At 47.9% G+C, this 24,071-nt stretch overlaps 2 protein-coding genes across 2 annotated transcripts; both read left to right on the forward strand.

Moving 5' to 3' along the window:
- The first annotated feature begins 3,045 nt into the window (after nucleotides 1–3,045).
- On the forward strand, nucleotides 3,046–5,742 carry LOC123441329 (calcium-transporting ATPase 7, plasma membrane-type-like). Its single transcript, XM_045117810.1, has one exon. The coding sequence runs from the start codon at nucleotides 3,046–3,048 to the stop codon at nucleotides 5,740–5,742; it is 2,697 nt and encodes an 898-aa protein (XP_044973745.1).
- An 11,121-nt stretch (nucleotides 5,743–16,863) lies between these two features.
- Nucleotides 16,864–19,560, forward strand: LOC123441330 (calcium-transporting ATPase 7, plasma membrane-type-like). Its single transcript, XM_045117811.1, has one exon. The coding sequence runs from the start codon at nucleotides 16,864–16,866 to the stop codon at nucleotides 19,558–19,560; it is 2,697 nt and encodes an 898-aa protein (XP_044973746.1).
- The last annotated feature ends 4,511 nt before the right edge of the window (nucleotides 19,561–24,071 follow it).

A 24,071-nucleotide genomic window follows, 5' to 3' on the forward strand; every position in this document is an offset into this window, starting at 1 on the left:
AAACTACGATGTGAGGAGATAATGATGGTATGGTAATGATAAGATCGAATGGATGCTAACTGCTGATAGCAATTTTACAATGAGATCCCTGTGCAAATATTGGTTAATTGTGCTTGTGGTTTTACCGAGAAACTCTTGTGGAAACTAAGATTCCTTCATAATTTTATGTTTTTAATTTTTTTCATGGTCAAAAAAAGCATTCTTACCAAAGACCATTAGTTAAGAAGGGGATTTGGTAACAATTATTTTTCTATATCTAGTCGGTTTGTGTTGTTTTCCGGAGATGACCTAGGTGCGACTGCTAAATAATAAATACTCCCTCTGTTTCAAAATATTTGTGGTGGTTTTAGGTCGAACTAAAATCACGACAAGCATTTGACAACTATTTTAATATGAACGGAGTATATATCAATGCTGCAATCGAAAATTCCTTTTGGGGGAAGAAGTCCAATGAAGTTGGTTTTTGAAAAATTCAAAATTCATACAAATTAGTATATTTACATTTTAAAAAATTCGGAAAAAAACAATAGATATACAAGGAGGCATAATGCACAAGTGCGTAAATTTTCAGGACGAAATACATTGAAATGAGGGTTGTGCAAAAAAGAAAAATCTAGGATTTTTTAACACATAATAATATTCATCCTCCGAGGCTATGAATTTGTGTCTATAGATTACTAAAGTACTGATTTAAACATAGGACCGGACTGCTTTCTCATCTTTTCGTTTGGGGTCCTCTTCATGAAAGACGGGGACTTGTTTGATATATCATGTTTCTTTGATGTCTTGATGTAAACCGCTTTGTAATCCTGTCTTATGTGGTGTAATGCAGTGTCTAGGACCTTCGTGACCGTTTCTTGTTATAAAATAATTAGGGCAGGGCGAACGCTCGATCCAAACGCATCTGTCCGTGCAGGTTTCGGAGCATGCGCGGGACGGACCACCGGACAACGCGAGTTAGAAAAGCTACGCGCACGCGGGTTGCGTCAGCACGAGGATGACAGACGGCCCCCACAAAGTACGGAGCGGACAAAAGTATCACGCGCCCGCAAGAAAGTTCCCCACCATCGCCGCAGGGACTTTTATGTTCTTTTTTGCGAAAAAGCGCCTCAGGGACTTTTCTGTTTTTTTGTTTTTACGAAAAAGCGCCTCAGGCACTTTACACGTGCCGGGTTTTGGGCCTCCCACGGACCGCTGCGTGCCATAGCGGGTGGCGTTCTTATCGGCTGCGCACGTGAATTGCTCGGCCCGCCGCGAAATTCCTACCGACTTCACGACGGGCGGCGGATGCTTGCCGACGTCGGACTTTTCTATACGAAAACGACCAAGCTAAGTAAGCATCTCCGTTAACACCCCCCCCTCCGCCCCTTCACTATATAAAGCGAAGCGTGGCATGCAAACACCTCATCAATCTGTCTTTCGTCTCACTGACTTTTCTGTTTTTTTTTCGAAAAAGCGTCTCAGTGACTTTCCTATTATTGTTGTTTTGCAAAAAAGCGCCTGAGGCACTTTACACGTGCCGGGTTTTGGGCCTCCTACAGACCGCCGTGTGCCATAGCGGGTGGCGTTCCTATCGGCTGCGCACGTGGATTGCTGGCCTGCTAGACATATAACCAATTATTACATGTTGATTAGGATTCTTTCTTTCTAACTAACCAGATTTTTAAGGGAATGAGGTCCTCATTTCCCTTATAATCTTTAATCAAAATCCACCTCTTTGTAAACCTATGTAAACTTATGTATTAACATTACTTGCACGCCGCACACGCCTTCCCTGCGAAAGTCGACCGGCGTAGTCGAAATTCCTACCGACTTCACGACGGACGACGGATGCTTGGCAGGCCTGGCCCTGAGGGGGGGGGGAGGGGGGCGATCGGGGCGGTCGCCCCGGGCCCCCTGATGCCAAGGGGCCCCACATACGTGTTCTCGTCTTGTATGGGATTAGCTCCCTGATCAAATCCCAAAGTATCGCCTACCTCCTACGCGAAAACTAAATGGTATTACCGTTTCCCAGGATTTCCTTCCAGCTACGATTGAGGAGTAATTTGTTATTGCATGCGATTAATTGGGAGTAGTTATGGGGAAAATCGCTAGTGATTTGTTCCTTAATTTGCCAGCCGAAAATTGTGCGCTTAATTGTTTCATTTTTAGATGTTCTCCTAATTTTCAGCCAGGTCAAGCGGATCTTTTATAAAGGGGACATACCCGGAATGTTCAAAGGTTACAGAAGCTGAGAGTTGAGAGAATAGATCGTCCCCTACAGTAGCAGCACGGCACTTGATATCCATCTCCTATGTGTGCGTGGCGGCGCTTTGACTCACACAAGCTCCGTGTCGAAGGATGACTGAACCGCCGGCGATAGCCATGCCTTCCACGTAACCATGCCGACTCGCCGAGAGGCGATACAGTGTGATGGCGTGATTAGAAAAGATAAGTTATATGCCTCGGATCTCAATTTATCTGCTAGTGTAAGCCGTGTGAGATTTAACTGGGAAGCTTTATTTAAATTTATATATGATCATCAAAATTTCCTCTAGATTGTTGCAACTAGGCCATTATTAATCTATTCAGTTTTTGATGGGATTAATAATATATTCATTAGATAATGTTTGTGGATAGATGTTATTGGGGTTATAATTTTCGTATTTGATAACTTACCGGAAGTTGTTGTGGAGGAAAAAAAGTAATATAAATTTGGAAAACAAGGATTTTACATAATATGATATTTACATTAACATCAATCATATAAACGTGAGTGACTATCTGCTAAAATACCATGATTATTAGTGAATAAACTATTAGGTCCGATATTTTTATCATCAAAACAATCCAAAGAAGAGACTTGTATATAATAAAAATTAACATATTGCCTTCAGCGAAGAATAAAAGATCATTTTTTGTATATGATTTTATGCTCTACGCCCGGGCCCCTGGATTCTAGTTCCGTCCCGAGCCCCCGAATTCTCAGGACCGGCCCTGATGCTTCGCCGACGTCGGACTTTTCTATACGAAAATGACCAAGCTAAGTAAGCATCTCACGAGGACATGTACATGCCCCACGAGGACGAAGGTCACTCTCACGCTGAAGCTGATGCTGATGCTGCTGCAGTCTCCTCCTCCATCAGGGGCCTCGTCAAGGATAAGTGCCATGACTGCTTTCGCCGCCTCGGCGGAAGCACCGGCATCGCGGCCAAGCTCACTTCCCACCCGAAGCGGGGCATCAGGGACGAGGACATGACGTTGAGCTGGCGCAAGAAGGAGTTCGGCGACAATACGTGCCCCAAGCCCAGGCCCAGGACCTTCTTCCGCCACGTCTTGGACGCGCTCGGCCACGTCTCCGTCGTCGCGCTACTCGCCAGTGCCGCCGTCTCCCTCGGCTTAGGCATCATGGAGCATGGCGTCAAGGACGGCTGGTACGACGGTGCCACCATCTTCCTCGCCGCATTCGTCGTCTTCGGCGTCACCGCGGTCATCAGCCACGCCCAGGCCAAGAGGGACCACAAGCTCGCCACCGAGTCCGCCAACCTTGTCGTCACCGTCGTCCGCGCCGCCAGGAGACAGGAGATCTCCGTATTTGACGTCGTCGTCGGCGACGTGCTCATACTCAAGACCGGCGACGTCGTTCCAGCGGACGGGGTGTTCCTAGACGGCCACGGCTTCCAGGTGGACGAGTCGAGTTTGACGGGACATCCCGGCCCTATCGACATCGACGCCGGGACGAACCCCTTCCTCGCCTCCGGCGTGAAGGTCGTCAACGGCCACGGCTCCATGCTCGTCACCGCCGTCGGCACCAACACCACGGCTTGGAGCATCCTCTCAACGTTGAAATTGAACACTCGCCCGGCGCCGCTAGAGGAGCGCCTCGAGAGTCTCATTTCAACCATCGGCAAGGCTACCGTCGCCGTCGCGCTTGTCGCCTTCACCGTGCTCCTCGTTCGCCATTTCACCAACAGTAGCACGGGAAAGCCGCTGTTGATTGAAAAGGGCGTGCCGATTGCGGTGTCTCTCATGGCCACCTTTGCCATGAAGATGATGGTGAAGGATAAGGCGCTGGTGCACAGTTTGTCGGCGTCGGTCACGGTCATCTGCACCGACATGACCGGAATGCTCACCCTCAACAGGATGGAGGTGACCGAGTTCTGGGTCGGCACTGCCCGACCTAGAACCCCCACGGCGATATCTAGCAGCGTCGTTGGCCTGCTGTGCCAGGGCGTCGGGCTCAACACCACCGGAAGCGTGTACAAGCCGGACAATGTATCCCAACCGGAGATATCGGGCAGCCCGGTGGAGAAGGCACTTCTGTCATGGGCCACGGCGGACCTCTCCATGGATGCTGCCGCCTTGAAGAGGAGCTGCAAGGTAGTACATGTGGAGGCTTTCAACTCCGACGAGAAGCCCAGCCCCAGCCGTGCAATAATCAGGGACAAGGCCACACGTTTGTTGGTCGCGCACTGGAAAGGCGGCGCGGAGGTGCTCCTTGCCATGTGCTCCATGTACATGGACACGGATGCAACGGTGCGTGAACTCGGTGTGGAGCAGCGGAACAAGCTTGAGAAGGTGATCCGCGATATGGTGGCAAGCGGCCTCCGGTGCCTCGGCTTTGCTTATAAAAAGGTTGACGACACTGAGCAATCAAAGGTTCATCACCTGGAGGAACTGACATTGTTAGGTATAGTCGGCTTGAAAGACACTTGCCGACCAGAGGTCAATGCCACCATTGAAGATTGCACAAAGGCAAGCATGGCCGTGAAGATGCTCACCGGCGATAACATCCTCATGGCCCTTACTATCGCCAAGGAGTGCGGCATCATTTCGAGCAATGACCCCGACGGAGTCGTCATCGAGGGACACCAGTTCCGGGCCATGTCAGTGACACGACAACTCCAGATGGTGGACAAGATCCGTGTCATGGCGAGTTCCCGGCCCCAAGACAAGCTGTTGCTGGTGAAGCGGCTGAAGCACAAGGGCCACGTGGTGGCCGTGACCGCCGGCGAGGGCATCAATGATGCGGCGGCTCTCAAGGAGGCCGACGTGGTGCTGTGCATGGACGTCCATGGCACCGATGTCTCCACGGACACCATCTTCCTCAACGGCAAGTTCGACGTAGTGGTGAAGGCTACCCGGTGGGGACGCTGTGCCTATCACAACTTCCAGAAGTTCATCCAGTTCCACATCATCGTCAACGCCGTCGCAATCATCGTCAACTTCATGTCGGCGGTCACCATGGGTAACGTTCCACTGACCACCGTGCAAATCATGTGGGTGAACCTGGTGATGGGCGTCATGAGCACGCTGGCGCTATCCACTGACAAGCCCACCGACGCGCTCATGGAATCCCCACCCATTTCCCGCACGACACGGCTCATCAACAATGCCATGTGTTACATCATGGCCGCGCAGGCAATGTTTCAGATCGCCGTGCTGCTGGGGCTCCAATTCCTTGGCAACGATGACCAAGCCAGTGCCACCATGATCTTCAATGTCTTCATGCTCTTCCAGGTGTTCAACGAGTTCAACATGAGGGACAACGTCCTTGCCGGGGTGCTCAAGAATAGGATGTTCCTCCTCATCGTCGCCCTGGCGCTCGTGCTGCAGGTGGTGACGGTGGAGGTGCTCACGAAGTTCGTTGGTACCACGAAGCTCGGCTTGGGGCAATGGGGCGTCTGCCTCGCCATCGCCACCGTGTCGTGGCCCGTTGGTTGGGCCGTCAAGTTCATCCCAGTGCCGGTTCGTAGCAGTTGACAAGCCTAGCCTAGTAGCGAATCAAAGGCGATGTGTGGGGTCCTGGACCCGTTTCTGTTGGTAGCAAGTTCAACTGGATCTACTTACTCAAAAAAATCTGACGTTTCTGAAAAGTTTCACATCTTTCAACAACATGTTGAGCGTCTCTTTCATCGTAACATCCTTGCTACCCAAACTGATCGGGGTACCCAAAAACTCCGAGCAGACACCATTATTTTGGTTGATGCTTTTTTTATCTTGGGCGGTCATGTAAAATGTATTCCCATTTATATCAATGCCCTTGGAAAGTCAATACACTCAAAGATGGTGTCCTGGCCAACAAGTACACGTCATCTCCAACAGTGTTGTTACTCATGAGATGTGTTTGCAACCAACCACAAAAAGTCCCCATGTGTTCACGTGTAATCGAGTCGTCAGACTACTCCATGTGTTTGGAGCATAGAATATTCTCATGTTCATTGATGTACGGGGCCACCAAGGTATTTTTGTATAACTGTGTAGTGTGCTTGCGCCCAAGAATGTCCGTTCCTATATATTATTGAGTTTGGTCCTAGCATGCCTTTTCCACTCAGTTTTCCCTCATGCCGCGATTGAGGAACACCAATCGGCTTAATGTCAGGAATAAAGTCAATACAAAACTCAATGCCCTCCTCTATTTCGTGGCCCTTGAAGATGCTTTCATTTGGCCTAGCACGGTTACGGACAGTAAACTAGAAAACTTGCTACAAAACCAAAGACCAGGATGGCCTAGATATATTCAATTTGAAACATATGAATAAAGCACTACAGGCCAATTATTTCTGGAAATTAGAAATGAATTTCGATTGTGACAAGATGTGTTGTTGAATGAATATTTAAATAACAAGTGTATTTATTTGATTAAATCTAAGGTGTGATATTACTATTTTTGGACTAGCTAGCTTGTTAAAAGCTTATACATTTTTTCTAAACATTACAACAGGGTGTTAGGTAATGGAAACAACACTATGTCTTGGAAATATTGTTGGGTTGGTGATAAGCCACTCAATTTTTTTCTACCATAGGATTTATAGCAATTTTTTATCATAATATCTTAGTTGATTAAGCCATTGTTAAAGGACGAAATGGTTCTATCTTAAGAATAAATCCTTTTTTGAGAATCGCTTAAGATTTGAAATAGTCTCAAACTACGATGTGAGGAGATAATGATGGTATGGTAATGATAAGATCGAATGGATGCTAACTGCTGATAGCAATTTTACAATGAGATCCCTGTGCAAATATTGGTTAATTGTGCTTGTGGTTTTACCGAGAAACTCTTGTGGAAACTAAGATTCCTTCATAATTTTATGTTTTTAATTTTTTTCATGGTCAAAAAAAGCATTCTTACCAAAGACCATTAGTTAAGAAGGGGATTTGGTAACAATTATTTTTCTATATCTAGTCGGTTTGTGTTGTTTTCCGGAGATGACCTAGGTGCGACTGCTAAATAATAAATACTCCCTCTGTTTCAAAATATTTGTGGTGGTTTTAGGTCGAACTAAAATCACGACAAGCATTTGACAACTATTTTAATATGAACGGAGTACATATCAATGCTGCAATCGAAAATTCCTTTTGGAGGAAGAAGTCCAATGAAGTTGGTTTCTGAAAAATTCAAAATTCATACAAATTAGTATATTTACATTTTAAAAAATTCGGAAAAAAACAATAGATATACAAGGAGGCATAATGCACAAGTGCGTAAATTTTCAGGACGAAATACATTGAAATGAGGGTTGTGCAAAAAAGAAAAATCTAGGATTTTTTAACACATAATAATATTCATCCTCCGAGGCTATGAATTTGTGTCTATAGATTACTAAAGTACTGATTTAAACATAGGACCGGACTGCTTTCTCATCTTTTCGTTTGGGGTCCTCTTCATGAAAGACGGGGACTTGTTTGATATATCATGTTTCTTTGATGTCTTGATGTAAACCGCTTTGTAATCCTGTCTTATGTGGTGTAATGCAGTGTCTAGGACCTTCGTCACCGTTTCTTGTTATAAAATAATTAGGGCAGGGCGAACGCTCGATCCAAACGCATCTGTCCGTGCAGGTTTCGGAGCATGCGCGGGACGGACCACCGGACAGCGCGAGTTAGAAAAGCTACGCGCACGCGGGTTGCGTCAGCACGAGGATGACAGACGGCCCCCACAAAGTACGGAGCGGACAAAAGTATCACGCGCCCGCAAGAAAGTTCCCCACCATCGCCGCAGGGACTTTTATGTTCTTTTTTGCGAAAAAGCGCCTCAGGGACTTTTCTGTTTTTTTGTTTTTACGAAAAAGCGCCTCAGGCACTTTACACGTGCCGGGTTTTGGGCCTCCCACGGACCGCTGCGTGCCATAGCGGGTGGCGTTCTTATCGGCTGCGCACGTGAATTGCTCGGCCCGCCGCGAAATTCCTACCGACTTCACGACGGGCGGCGGATGCTTGCCGACGTCGGACTTTTCTATACGAAAACGACCAAGCTAAGTAAGCATCTCCGTTAACACCCCCCCCTCCGCCCCTTCACTATATAAAGCGAAGCGTGGCATGCAAACACCTCATCAATCTGTCTTTCGTCTCACTGACTTTTCTGTTTTTTTTTTTGAAAAAGCGTCTCAGTGACTTTCCTATTATTGTTGTTTTGCAAAAAAGCGCCTGAGGCACTTTACACGTGCCGGGTTTTGGGCCTCCTACAGACCGCCGTGTGCCATAGCGGGTGGCGTTCCTATCGGCTGCGCACGTGGATTGCTGGCCTGCTAGACATATAACCAATTATTACATGTTGATTAGGATTCTTTCTTTCTAACTAACCAGATTTTTAAGGGAATGAGGTCCTCATTTCCCTTATAACCTTTAATCAAAATCCACCTCTTTGTAAACCTATGTAAACTTATGTATTAACATTACTTGCACGCCGCACACGCCTTCCCTGCGAAAGTCGACCGGCGTAGTCGAAATTCCTACCGACTTCACGACGGACGACGGATGCTTGGCAGGCCTGGCCCTGAGGGGGGGGGGGAGGGGGGCGATCGGGGCGGTCGCCCCGGGCCCCCTGATGCCAAGGGGCCCCACATACGTGTTCTCGTCTTGTATGGGATTAGCTCCCTGATCAAATCCCAAAGTATCGCCTACCTCCTACGCGAAAACTAAATGGTATTACCGTTTCCCAGGATTTCCTTCCAGCTACGATTGAGGAGTAATTTGTTATTGCATGCGATTAATTGGGAGTAGTTATGGGGAAAATCGCTAGTGATTTGTTCCTTAATTTGCCAGCCGAAAATTGTGCGCTTAATTGTTTCATTTTCAGATGTTCTCCTAATTTTCAGCCAGGTCAAGCGGATCTTTTATAAAGGGGACATACCCGGAATGTTCAAAGGTTACAGAAGCTGAGAGTTGAGAGAATAGATCGTCCCCTACAGTAGCAGCACGGCACTTGATATCCATCTCCTATGTGTGCGTGGCGGCGCTTTGACTCACACAAGCTCCGTGTCGAAGGATGACTGAACCGCCGGCGATAGCCATGCCTTCCACGTAACCATGCCGACTCGCCGAGAGGCGATACAGTGTGATGGCGTGATTAGAAAAGATAAGTTATATGCCTCGGATCTCAATTTATCTGCTAGTGTAAGCCGTGTGAGATTTAACTGGGAAGCTTTATTTAAATTTATATATGATCATCAAAATTTCCTCTAGATTGTTGCAACTAGGCCATTATTAATCTATTCAGTTTTTGATGGGATTAATAATATATTCATTAGATAATGTTTGTGGATAGATGTTATTGGGGTTATAATTTTCGTATTTGATAACTTACCGGAAGTTGTTGTGGAGGAAAAAAAGTAATATAAATTTGGAAAACAAGGATTTTACATAATATGATATTTACATTAACATCAATCATATAAACGTGAGTGACTATCTGCTAAAATACCATGATTATCAGTGAATAAACTATTAGGTCCGATATTTTTATCATCAAAACAATCCAAAGAAGAGACTTGTATATAATAAAAATTAACATATTGCCTTCAACGAAGAATAAAAGATCATTTTTTGTATATGATTTTATGCTCTACGCCCGGGCCCCTGGATTCTAGTTCCGTCCCGAGCCCCCGAATTCTCAGGACCGGCCCTGATGCTTCGCCGACGTCGGACTTTTCTATACGAAAATGACCAAGCTAAGTAAGCATCTCACGAGGACATGTACATGCCCCACGAGGACGAAGGTCACTCTCACGCTGAAGCTGATGCTGATGCTGCTGCAGTCTCCTCCTCCATCAGGGGCCTCGTCAAGGATAAGTGCCATGACTGCTTTCGCCGCCTCGGCGGAAGCACCGGCATCGCGGCCAAGCTCACTTCCCACCCGAAGCGGGGCATCAGGGACGAGGACATGACGTTGAGCTGGCGCAAGAAGGAGTTCGGCGACAATACGTGCCCCAAGCCCAGGCCCAGGACCTTCTTCCGCCACGTCTTGGACGCGCTCGGCCACGTCTCCGTCGTCGCGCTACTCGCCAGTGCCGCCGTCTCCCTCGGCTTAGGCATCATGGAGCATGGCGTCAAGGACGGGTGGTACGACGGTGCCACCATCTTCCTCGCCGCATTCGTCGTCTTCGGCGTCACCGCGGTCATCAGCCACGCCCAGGCCAAGAGGGACCACAAGCTCGCCACCGAGTCCGCCAACCTTGTCGTCACCGTCGTCCGCGCCGCCAGGAGACAGGAGATCTCCGTATTTGACGTCGTCGTCGGCGACGTGCTCATACTCAAGACCGGCGACGTCGTTCCAGCGGACGGGGTGTTCCTAGACGGCCACGGCTTCCAGGTGGACGAGTCGAGTTTGACGGGACATCCCGGCCCTATCGACATCGACGCCGGGACGAACCCCTTCCTCGCCTCCGGCGTGAAGGTCGTCAACGGCCACGGCTCCATGCTCGTCACCGCCGTCGGCACCAACACCACGGCTTGGAGCATCCTCTCAACGTTGAAATTGAACACTCGCCCGGCGCCGCTAGAGGAGCGCCTCGAGAGTCTCATTTCAACCATCGGCAAGGCTACCGTCGCCGTCGCGCTTGTCGCCTTCACCGTGCTCCTCGTTCGCCATTTCACCAACAGTAGCACGGGAAAGCCGCTGTTGATTGAAAAGGGCGTGCCGATTGCGGTGTCTCTCATGGCCACCTTTGCCATGAAGATGATGGTGAAGGATAAGGCGCTGGTGCACAGTTTGTCGGCGTCGGTCACGGTCATCTGCACCGACATGACCGGAATGCTCACCCTCAACAGGATGGAGGTGACCGAGTTCTGGGTCGGCACTGCCCGACCTAGAACCCCCACGGCGATATCTAGCAGCGTCGTTGGCCTGCTGTGCCAGGGCGTCGGGCTCAACACCACCGGAAGCGTGTACAAGCCGGACAATGTATCCCAACCGGAGATATCGGGCAGCCCGGTGGAGAAGGCACTTCTGTCATGGGCCACGGCGGACCTCTCCATGGATGCTGCCGCCTTGAAGAGGAGCTGCAAGGTAGTACATGTGGAGGCTTTCAACTCCGACGAGAAGCCCAGCCCCAGCCGTGCAATAATCAGGGACAAGGCCACACGTTTGTTGGTCGCGCACTGGAAAGGCGGCGCGGAGGTGCTCCTTGCCATGTGCTCCATGTACATGGACACGGATGCAACGGTGCGTGAACTCGGTGTGGAGCAGCGGAACAAGCTTGAGAAGGTGATCCGCGATATGGTGGCAAGCGGCCTCCGGTGCCTCGGCTTTGCTTATAAAAAGGTTGACGACACTGAGCAATCAAAGGTTCATCACCTGGAGGAACTGACATTGTTAGGTATAGTCGGCTTGAAAGACACTTGCCGACCAGAGGTCAATGCCACCATTGAAGATTGCACAAAGGCAAGCATGGCCGTGAAGATGCTCACCAGCGATAACATCCTCATGGCCCTTACTATCGCCAAGGAGTGCGGCATCATTTCGAGCAATGACCCCGACGGAGTCGTCATCGAGGGACACCAGTTCCGGGCCATGTCAGTGACACGACAACTCCAGATGGTGGACAAGATCCGTGTCATGGCGAGTTCCCGGCCCCAAGACAAGCTGTTGCTGGTGAAGCGGCTGAAGCACAAGGGCCACGTGGTGGCCGTGACCGCCGGCGAGGGCATCAATGATGCGGCGGCTCTCAAGGAGGCCGACGTGGTGCTGTGCATGGACGTCCATGGCACCGATGTCTCCACGGACACCATCTTCCTCAACGGCAAGTTCGACGTAGTGGTGAAGGCTACCCGGTGGGGACGCTGTGCCTATCACAACTTCCAGAAGTTCATCCAGTTCCACATCATCGTCAACGCCGTCGCAATCATCGTCAACTTCATGTCGGCGGTCACCATGGGTAACGTTCCACTGACCACCGTGCAAATCATGTGGGTGAACCTGGTGATGGGCGTCATGAGCACGCTGGCGCTATCCACTGACAAGCCCACCGACGCGCTCATGGAATCCCCACCCATTTCCCGCACGACACGGCTCATCAACAATGCCATGTGTTACATCATGGCCGCGCAGGCAATGTTTCAGATCGCCGTGCTGCTGGGGCTCCAATTCCTTGGCAACGATGACCAAGCCAGTGCCACCATGATCTTCAATGTCTTCATGCTCTTCCAGGTGTTCAACGAGTTCAACATGAGGGACAACGTCCTTGCCGGGGTGCTCAAGAATAGGATGTTCCTCCTCATCGTCGCCCTGGCGCTCGTGCTGCAGGTGGTGACGGTGGAGGTGCTCACGAAGTTCGTTGGTACCACGAAGCTCGGCTTGGGGCAATGGGGCGTCTGCCTCGCCATCGCCACCGTGTCGTGGCCCGTTGGTTGGGCCGTCAAGTTCATCCCAGTGCCGGTTCGTAGCAGTTGACAAGCCTAGCCTAGTAGCGAATCAAAGGCGATGTGTGGGGTCCTGGACCCGTTTCTGTTGGTAGCAAGTTCAACTGGATCTACTTACTCAAAAAAATCTGACGTTTCTGAAAAGTTTCACATCTTTCAACAACATGTTGAGCGTCTCTTTCATCGTAACATCCTTGCTACCCAAACTGATCGGGGTACCCAAAAACTCCGAGCAGACACCATTATTTTGGTTGATGCTTTTTTTATCTTGGGCGGTCATGTAAAATGTATTCCCATTTATATCAATGCCCTTGGAAAGTCAATACACTCAAAGATGGTGTCCTGGCCAACAAGTACACGTCATCTCCAACAGTGTTGTTACTCATGAGATGTGTTTGCAACCAACCACAAAAAGTCCCCATGTGTTCACGTGTAATCGAGTCGTCAGACTACTCCATGTGTTTGGAGCATAGAATATTCTCATGTTCATTGATGTACGGGGCCACCAAGGTATTTTTGTATAACTGTGTAGTGTGCTTGCGCCCAAGAATGTCCGTTCCTATATATTATTGAGTTTGGTCCTAGCATGCCTTTTCCACTCAGTTTTCCCTCATGCCGCGATTGAGGAACACCAATCGGCTTAATGTCAGGAATAAAGTCAATACAAAACTCAATGCCCTCCTCTATTTCGTGGCCCTTGAAGATGCTTTCATTTGGCCTAGCACGGTTACGGACAGTAAACTAGAAAACTTGCTACAAAACCAAAGACCAGGATGGCGTAGATATATTCAATTTGAAACATATGAATAAAGCACTACAGGCCAATTATTTCTGGAAATTAGAAATGAATTTCGATTGTGACAAGATGTGTTGTTGAATGAATATTTAAATAACAAGTGTATTTATTTGATTAAATCTAAGGTGTGATATTACTATTTTTGGACTAGCTAGCTTGTTAAAAGCTTATACATTTTTTCTAAACATTACAACAGGGTGTTAGGTAATGGAAACAACACTATGTCTTGGAAATATTGTTGGGTTGGTGATAAGCCACTCAATTTTTTTCTACCATAGGATTTATAGCAATTTTTTATCATAATATCTTAGTTGATTAAGCCATTGTTAAAGGACGAAATGGTTCTATCTTAAGAATAAATCCTTTTTTGAGAATCGCTTAAGATTTGAAATAGTCTCAAACTACGATGTGAGGAGATAATGATGGTATGGTAATGATAAGATCGAATGGATGCTAACTGCTGATAGCAATTTTACAATGAGATCCCTGTGCAAATATTGGTTAATTGTGCTTGTGGTTTTACCGAGAAACTCTTGTGGAAACTAAGATTCCTTCATAATTTTATGTTTTTAATTTTTTTCATGGTCAAAAAAAGCATTCTTACCAAAGACCATTAGTTAAGAAGGGGATTTGGTAACAATTATTTTTCTATATCTAGTCGGTTTGTGTTGTTTTCCGGAGATGACCTAGGTGCGACTGCTAAATAATAAATACTCCCTCTGTTTCAAAATATTTGTGGTGGTTTTAGGTCGAACTAAAATCACGACAAGCATTTGACAACTATTTTAATATGAACGGAGTACATATCAATGCTGCAATCGAAAATTCCTTTTGGGGGAAGAAGTCCAATGAAGTTGGTTTCTGAAAAATTCAAAATTCATACAAATTAGTATATTTACATTTTAAAAAATTCGGAAAAAAACAATAGATATACAAGGAGGCATAATGCACAAGTGCGTAAATTTTCAGGACGAAATACATTGAAATGAGGGTTGTGCAAAAAAGAAAAATCTAGGATTTTTTAACACATAATAATATTCATCCTCCGAGGCTATGAATTTGTGTCTATAGATTACTAAAGTACTGATTTAAACATAGGACCGGACTGCTTTCTCATCTTTTCGTTTGGGGTCCTCTTTATGAAAGACGGGGACTTGTTTGATATATCATGTTTCTTTGATGTCTTGATGTAAACCGCTTTGTAATCCTGTCTTATGTGGTGTAATGCAGTGTCTAGGACCTTCGTCACCGTTTCTTGTTATAAAATAATTAGGGCAGGGCGAACGCTCGATCCAAACGCATCTGTCCGTGCAGGTTTCGGAGCATGCGCGGGACGGACCACCGGACAGCGCGAGTTAGAAAAGCTACGCGCACGCGGGTTGCGTCAGCACGAGGATGACAGATGGCCCCCACAAAGTACGGAGCGGACAAAAGTATCACGCGCCCGCAAGAAAGTTCCCCACCATCGCCGCAGGGACTTTTATGTTCTTTTTTGCGAAAAAGCGCCTCAGGGACTTTTCTGTTTTTTTGTTTTTACGAAAAAGCGCCTCAGGCACTTTACACGTGCCGGGTTTTGGGCCTCCCACGGACCGCTGCGTGCCATAGCCGGTGGCGTTCTTATCGGCTGCGCACGTGAATTGCTCGGCCCGCCGCGAAATTCCTACCGACTTCACGACGGGCGGCGGATGCTTGCCGACGTCGGACTTTTCTATACGAAAACGACCAAGCTAAGTAAGCATCTCCGTTAACACCCCCCCCCCCCCTCCGCCCCTTCACTATATAAAGCGAAGCGTGGCATGCAAACACCTCATCAATCTGTCTTTCGTCTCACTGACTTTTCTGTTTTTTTTTTCGAAAAAGCGTCTCAGTGACTTTCCTATTATTGTTGTTTTGCAAAAAAGCGCCTGAGGCACTTTACACGTGCCGGGTTTTGGGCCTCCTACAGACCGCCGTGTGCCATAGCGGGTGGCGTTCCTATCGGCTGCGCACGTGGATTGCTGGCCTGCTAGACATATAACCAATTATTACATGTTGATTAGGATTCTTTCTTTCTAACTAACCAGATTTTTAAGGGAATGAGGTCCTCATTTCCCTTATAATCTTTAATCAAAATCCACCTCTTTGTAAACCTATGTAAACTTATGTATTAACATTACTTGCACGCCGCACACGCCTTCCCTGCGAAAGTCGACCGGCGTAGTCGAAATTCCTACCGACTTCACGACGGACGACGGATGCTTGGCAGGCCTGGCCCTGAGGGGGGGGGGAGGGGGGCGATCGGGGCGGTCGCCCCGGGCCCCCTGATGCCAAGGGGCCCCACATACGTGTTCTCGTCTTGTATGGGATTAGCTCCCTGATCAAATCCCAAAGTATCGCCTACCTCCTACGCGAAAACTAAATGGTATTACCGTTTCCCAGGATTTCCTTCCAGCTACGATTGAGGAGTAATTTGTTATTGCATGCGATTAATTGGGAGTAGTTATGGGGAAAATCGCTAGTGATTTGTTCCTTAATTTGCCAGCCGAAAATTGTGCGCTTAATTGTTTCATTTTCAGATGTTCTCCTAATTTTCAGCCAGGTCAAGCGGATCTTTTATAAAGGGGACATACCCGGAATGTTCAAAGGTTACAGAAGCTGAGAGTTGAGAGAATAGATCGTCCCCTACAGTAGCAGCACGGCACTTGATATCCATCTCCTATGTGTGCGTGGCGGCGCTTTGACTCACACAAGCTCCGTGTCGAAGGATGACTGAACCGCCGGCGATAGCCATGCCTTCCACGTAACCATGCCGACTCGCCGAGAGGCGATACAGTGTGATGGCGTGATTAGAAAAGATAAGTTATATGCCTCGGATCTCAATTTATCTGCTAGTGTAAGCCGTGTGAGATTTAACTGGGAAGCTTTATTTAAATTTATATATGATCATCAAAATTTCCTCTAGATTGTTGCAACTAGGCCATTATTAATCTATTCAGTTTTTGATGGGATTAATAATATATTCATTAGATAATGTTTGTGGATAGATGTTATTGGGGTTATAATTTTCGTATTTGATAACTTACCGGAAGTTGTTGTGGAGGAAAAAAAGTAATATAAATTTGGAAAACAAGGATTTTACATAATATGATATTTACATTAACATCAATCATATAAACGTGAGTGACTATCTGCTAAAATACCATGATTATCAGTGAATAAACTATTAGGTCCGATATTTTTATCATCAAAACAATCCAAAGAAGAGACTTGTATATAATAAAAATTAACATATTGCCTTCAACGAAGAATAAAAGATCATTTTTTGTATATGATTTTATGCTCTACGCCCGGGCCCCTGGATTCTAGTTCCGTCCCGAGCCCCCGAATTCTCAGGACCGGCCCTGATGCTTCGCCGACGTCGGACTTTTCTATACGAAAATGACCAAGCTAAGTAAGCATCTCACGAGGACATGTACATGCCCCACGAGGACGAAGGTCACTCTCACGCTGAAGCTGATGCTGATGCTGCTGCAGTCTCCTCCTCCATCAGGGGCCTCGTCAAGGATAAGTGCCATGACTGCTTTCGCCGCCTCGGCGGAAGCACCGGCATCGCGGCCAAGCTCACTTCCCACCCGAAGCGGGGCATCAGGGACGAGGACATGACGTTGAGCTGGCGCAAGAAGGAGTTCGGCGACAATACGTGCCCCAAGCCCAGGCCCAGGACCTTCTTCCGCCACGTCTTGGACGCGCTCGGCCACGTCTCCGTCGTCGCGCTACTCGCCAGTGCCGCCGTCTCCCTCGGCTTAGGCATCATGGAGCATGGCGTCAAGGACGGGTGGTACGACGGTGCCACCATCTTCCTCGCCGCATTCGTCGTCTTCGGCGTCACCGCGGTCATCAGCCACGCCCAGGCCAAGAGGGACCACAAGCTCGCCACCGAGTCCGCCAACCTTGTCGTCACCGTCGTCCGCGCCGCCAGGAGACAGGAGATCTCCGTATTTGACGTCGTCGTCGGCGACGTGCTCATACTCAAGACCGGCGACGTCGTTCCAGCGGACGGGGTGTTCCTAGACGGCCACGGCTTCCAGGTGGACGAGTCGAGTTTGACGGGACATCCCGGCCCTATCGACATCGACGCCGGGACGAACCCCTTCCTCGCCTCCGGCGTGAAGGTCGTCAACGGCCACGGCTCCATGCTCGTCACCGCCGTCGGCACCAACACCACGGCTTGGAGCATCCTCTCAACGTTGAAATTGAACACTCGCCCGGCGCCGCTAGAGGAGCGCCTCGAGAGTCTCATTTCAACCATCGGCAAGGCTACCGTCGCCGTCGCGCTTGTCGCCTTCACCGTGCTCCTCGTTCGCCATTTCACCAACAGTAGCACGGGAAAGCCGCTGTTGATTGAAAAGGGCGTGCCGATTGCGGTGTCTCTCATGGCCACCTTTGCCATGAAGATGATGGTGAAGGATAAGGCGCTGGTGCACAGTTTGTCGGCGTCGGTCACGGTCATCTGCACCGACATGACCGGAATGCTCACCCTCAACAGGATGGAGGTGACCGAGTTCTGGGTCGGCACTGCCCGACCTAGAACCCCCACGGCGATATCTAGCAGCGTCGTTGGCCTGCTGTGCCAGGGCGTCGGGCTCAACACCACCGGAAGCGTGTACAAGCCGGACAATGTATCCCAACCGGAGATATCGGGCAGCCCGGTGGAGAAGGCACTTCTGTCATGGGCCACGGCGGACCTCTCCATGGATGCTGCCGCCTTGAAGAGGAGCTGCAAGGTAGTACATGTGGAGGCTTTCAACTCCGACGAGAAGCCCAGCCCCAGCCGTGCAATAATCAGGGACAAGGCCACACGTTTGTTGGTCGCGCACTGGAAAGGCGGCGCGGAGGTGCTCCTTGCCATGTGCTCCATGTACATGGACACGGATGCAACGGTGCGTGAACTCGGTGTGGAGCAGCGGAACAAGCTTGAGAAGGTGATCCGCGATATGGTGGCAAGCGGCCTCCGGTGCCTCGGCTTTGCTTATAAAAAGGTTGACGACACTGAGCAATCAAAGGTTCATCACCTGGAGGAACTGACATTGTTAGGTATAGTCGGCTTGAAAGACACTTGCCGACCAGAGGTCAATGCCACCATTGAAGATTGCACAAAGGCAAGCATGGCCGTGAAGATGCTCACCGGCGATAACATCCTCATGGCCCTTACTATCGCCAAGGAGTGCGGCATCATTTCGAGCAATGACCCCGACGGAGTCGTCATCGAGGGACACCAGTTCCGGGCCATGTCAGTGACACGACAACTCCAGATGGTGGACAAGATCCGTGTCATGGCGAGTTCCCGGCCCCAAGACAAGCTGTTGCTGGTGAAGCGGCTGAAGCACAAGGGCCACGTGGTGGCCGTGACCGCCGGCGAGGGCATCAATGATGCGGCGGCTCTCAAGGAGGCCGACGTGGTGCTGTGCATGGACGTCCATGGCACCGATGTCTCCACGGACACCATCTTCCTCAACGGCAAGTTCGACGTAGTGGTGAAGGCTACCCGGTGGGGACGCTGTGCCTATCACAACTTCCAGAAGTTCATCCAGTTCCACATCATCGTCAACGCCGTCGCAATCATCGTCAACTTCATGTCGGCGGTCACCATGGGTAACGTTCCACTGACCACCGTGCAAATCATGTGGGTGAACCTGGTGATGGGCGTCATGAGCACGCTGGCGCTATCCACTGACAAGCCCACCGACGCGCTCATGGAATCCCCACCCATTTCCCGCACGACACGGCTCATCAACAATGCCATGTGTTACATCATGGCCGCGCAGGCAATGTTTCAGATCGCCGTGCTGCTGGGGCTCCAATTCCTTGGCAACGATGACCAAGCCAGTGCCACCATGATCTTCAATGTCTTCATGCTCTTCCAGGTGTTCAACGAGTTCAACATGAGGGACAACGTCCTTGCCGGGGTGCTCAAGAATAGGATGTTCCTCCTCATCGTCGCCCTGGCGCTCGTGCTGCAGGTGGTGACGGTGGAGGTGCTCACGAAGTTCGTTGGTACCACGAAGCTCGGCTTGGGGCAATGGGGCGTCTGCCTCGCCATCGCCACCGTGTCGTGGCCCGTTGGTTGGGCCGTCAAGTTCATCCCAGTGCCGGTTCGTAGCAGTTGACAAGCCTAGCCTAGTAGCGAATCAAAGGCGATGTGTGGGGTCCTGGACCCGTTTCTGTTGGTAGCAAGTTCAACTGGATCTACTTACTCAAAAAAATCTGACGTTTCTGAAAAGTTTCACATCTTTCAACAACATGTTGAGCGTCTCTTTCATCGTAACATCCTTGCTACCCAAACTGATCGGGGTACCCAAAAACTCCGAGCAGACACCATTATTTTGGTTGATGCTTTTTTTATCTTGGGCGGTCATGTAAAATGTATTCCCATTTATATCAATGCCCTTGGAAAGTCAATACACTCAAAGATGGTGTCCTGGCCAACAAGTACACGTCATCTCCAACAGTGTTGTTACTCATGAGATGTGTTTGCAACCAACCACAAAAAGTCCCCATGTGTTCACGTGTAATCGAGTCGTCAGACTACTCCATGTGTTTGGAGCATAGAATATTCTCATGTTCATTGATGTACGGGGCCACCAAGGTATTTTTGTATAACTGTGTAGTGTGCTTGCGCCCAAGAATGTCCGTTCCTACATATTATTGAGTTTGGTCCTAGCATGCCTTTTCCACTCAGTTTTCCCTCATGCCGCGATTGAGGAACACCAATCGGCTTAATGTCAGGAATAAAGTCAATACAAAACTCAATGCCCTCCTCTATTTCGTGGCCCTTGAAGATGCTTTCATTTGGCCTAGCACGGTTACGGACAGTAAACTAGAAAACTTGCTACAAAACCAAAGACCAGGATGGCCTAGATATATTCAATTTGAAACATATGAATAAAGCACTACAGGCCAATTATTTCTGGAAATTAGAAATGAATTTCGATTGTGACAAGATGTGTTGTTGAATGAATATTTAAATAACAAGTGTATTTATTTGATTAAATCTAAGGTGTGATATTACTATTTTTGGACTAGCTAGCTTGTTAAAAGCTTATACATTTTTTCTAAACATTACAACAGGGTGTTAGGTAATGGAAACAACACTATGTCTTGGAAATATTGTTGGGTTGGTGATAAGCCACTCAATTTTTTTCTACCATAGGATTTATAGCAATTTTTTATCATAATATCTTAGTTGATTAAGCCATTGTTAAAGGACGAAATGGTTCTATCTTAAGAATAAATCCTTTTTTGAGAATCGCTTAAGATTTGAAATAGTCTCAAACTACGATGTGAGGAGATAATGATGGTATGGTAATGATAAGATCGAATGGATGCTAACTGCTGATAGCAATTTTACAATGAGATCCCTGTGCAAATATTGGTTAATTGTGCTTGTGGTTTTACCGAGAAACTCTTGTGGAAACTAAGATTCCTTCATAATTTTATGTTTTTAATTTTTTTCATGGTCAAAAAAAGCATTCTTACCAAAGACCATTAGTTAAGAAGGGGATTTGGTAACAATTATTTTTCTATATCTAGTCGGTTTGTGTTGTTTTCCGGAGATGACCTAGGTGCGACTGCTAAATAATAAATACTCCCTCTGTTTCAAAATATTTGTGGTGGTTTTAGGTCGAACTAAAATCACGACAAGCATTTGACAACTATTTTAATATGAACGGAGTACATATCAATGCTGCAATCGAAAATTCCTTTTGGGGGAAGAAGTCCAATGAAGTTGGTTTCTGAAAAATTCAAAATTCATACAAATTAGTATATTTACATTTTAAAAAATTCGGAAAAAAACAATAGATATACAAGGAGGCATAATGCACAAGTGCGTAAATTTTCAGGACGAAATACATTGAAATGAGGGTTGTGCAAAAAAGAAAAATCTAGGATTTTTTAACACATAATAATATTCATCCTCCGAGGCTATGAATTTGTGTCTATAGATTACTAAAGTACTGATTTAAACATAGGACCGGACTGCTTTCTCATCTTTTCGTTTGGGGTCCTCTTCATGAAAGACGGGGACTTGTTTGATATATCATGTTTCTTTGATGTCTTGATGTAAACCGCTTTGTAATCCTGTCTTATGTGGTGTAATGCAGTGTCTAGGACCTTCGTGACCGTTTCTTGTTATAAAATAATTAGGGCAGGGCGAACGCTCGATCCAAACGCATCTGTCCGTGCAGGTTTCGGAGCATGCGCGGGACGGACCACCGGACAGCGCGAGTTAGAAAAGCTACGCGCACGCGGGTTGCGTCAGCACGAGGATGACAGACGGCCCCCACAAAGTACGGAGCGGACAAAAGTATCACGCGCCCGCAAGAAAGTTCCCCACCATCGCCGCAGGGACTTTTATGTTCTTTTTTGCGAAAAAGCGCCTCAGGGACTTTTCTGTTTTTTTGTTTTTACGAAAAAGCGCCTCAGGCACTTTACACGTGCCGGGTTTTGGGCCTCCCACGGACCGCTGCGTGCCATAGCGGGTGGCGTTCTTATCGGCTGCGCACGTGAATTGCTCGGCCCGCCGCGAAATTCCTACCGACTTCACGACGGGCGGCGGATGCTTGCCGACGTCGGACTTTTCTATACGAAAACGACCAAGCTAAGTAAGCATCTCCGTTAACACCCCCCCCCTCCGCCCCTTCACTATATAAAGCGAAGCGTGGCATGCAAACACCTCATCAATCTGTCTTTCGTCTCACTGACTTTTCTGTTTTTTTTTTCGAAAAAGCGTCTCAGTGACTTTCCTATTATTGTTGTTTTGCAAAAAAGCGCCTGAGGCACTTTACACGTGCCGGGTTTTGGGCCTCCTACAGACCGCCGTGTGCCATAGCGGGTGGCGTTCCTATCGGCTGCGCACGTGGATTGCTGGCCTGCTAGACATATAACCAATTATTACATGTTGATTAGGATTCTTTCTTTCTAACTAACCAGATTTTTAAGGGAATGAGGTCCTCATTTCCCTTATAATCTTTAATCAAAATCCACCTCTTTGTAAACCTATGTAAACTTATGTATTAACATTACTTGCACGCCGCACACGCCTTCCCTGCGAAAGTCGACCGGCGTAGTCGAAATTCCTACCGACTTCACGACGGACGACGGATGCTTGGCAGGCCTGGCCCTGAGGGGGGGGGGAGGGGGGCGATCGGGGCGGTCGCCCCGGGCCCCCTGATGCCAAGGGGCCCCACATACGTGTTCTCGTCTTGTATGGGATTAGCTCCCTGATCAAATCCCAAAGTATCGCCTACCTCCTACGCGAAAACTAAATGGTATTACCGTTTCCCAGGATTTCCTTCCAGCTACGATTGAGGAGTAATTTGTTATTGCATGCGATTAATTGGGAGTAGTTATGGGGAAAATCGCTAGTGATTTGTTCCTTAATTTGCCAGCCGAAAATTGTGCGCTTAATTGTTTCATTTTCAGATGTTCTCCTAATTTTCAGCCAGGTCAAGCGGATCTTTTATAAAGGGGACATACCCGGAATGTTCAAAGGTTACAGAAGCTGAGAGTTGAGAGAATAGATCGTCCCCTACAGTAGCAGCACGGCACTTGATATCCATCTCCTATGTGTGCGTGGCGGCGCTTTGACTCACACAAGCTCCGTGTCGAAGGATGACTGAACCGCCGGCGATAGCCATGCCTTCCACGTAACCATGCCGACTCGCCGAGAGGCGATACAGTGTGATGGCGTGATTAGAAAAGATAAGTTATATGCCTCGGATCTCAATTTATCTGCTAGTGTAAGCCGTGTGAGATTTAACTGGGAAGCTTTATTTAAATTTATATATGATCATCAAAATTTCCTCTAGATTGTTGCAACTAGGCCATTATTAATCTATTCAGTTTTTGATGGGATTAATAATATATTCATTAGATAATGTTTGTGGATAGATGTTATTGGGGTTATAATTTTCGTATTTGATAACTTACCGGAAGTTGTTGTGGAGGAAAAAAAGTAATATAAATTTGGAAAACAAGGATTTTACATAATATGATATTTACATTAACATCAATCATATAAACGTGAGTGACTATCTGCTAAAATACCATGATTATCAGTGAATAAACTATTAGGTCCGATATTTTTATCATCAAAACAATCCAAAGAAGAGACTTGTATATAATAAAAATTAACATATTGCCTTCAACGAAGAATAAAAGATCATTTTTTGTATATGATTTTATGCTCTACGCCCGGGCCCCTGGATTCTAGTTCCGTCCCGAGCCCCCGAATTCTCAGGACCGGCCCTGATGCTTCGCCGACGTCGGACTTTTCTATACGAAAATGACCAAGCTAAGTAAGCATCTCACGAGGACATGTACATGCCCCACGAGGACGAAGGTCACTCTCACGCTGAAGCTGATGCTGATGCTGCTGCAGTCTCCTCCTCCATCAGGGGCCTCGTCAAGGATAAGTGCCATGACTGCTTTCGCCGCCTCGGCGGAAGCACCGGCATCGCGGCCAAGCTCACTTCCCACCCGAAGCGGGGCATCAGGGACGAGGACATGACGTTGAGCTGGCGCAAGAAGGAGTTCGGCGACAATACGTGCCCCAAGCCCAGGCCCAAGACCTTATATTTAGAAACGGACAATAGTTATTCATCATAAATACAAACCG

The sequence above is a fragment of the Hordeum vulgare genome, chromosome 3H (assembly GCF_904849725.1).
Source record: "Hordeum vulgare subsp. vulgare chromosome 3H, MorexV3_pseudomolecules_assembly, whole genome shotgun sequence".
Taxonomy (NCBI): Eukaryota; Viridiplantae; Streptophyta; class Magnoliopsida; order Poales; family Poaceae; genus Hordeum; species Hordeum vulgare.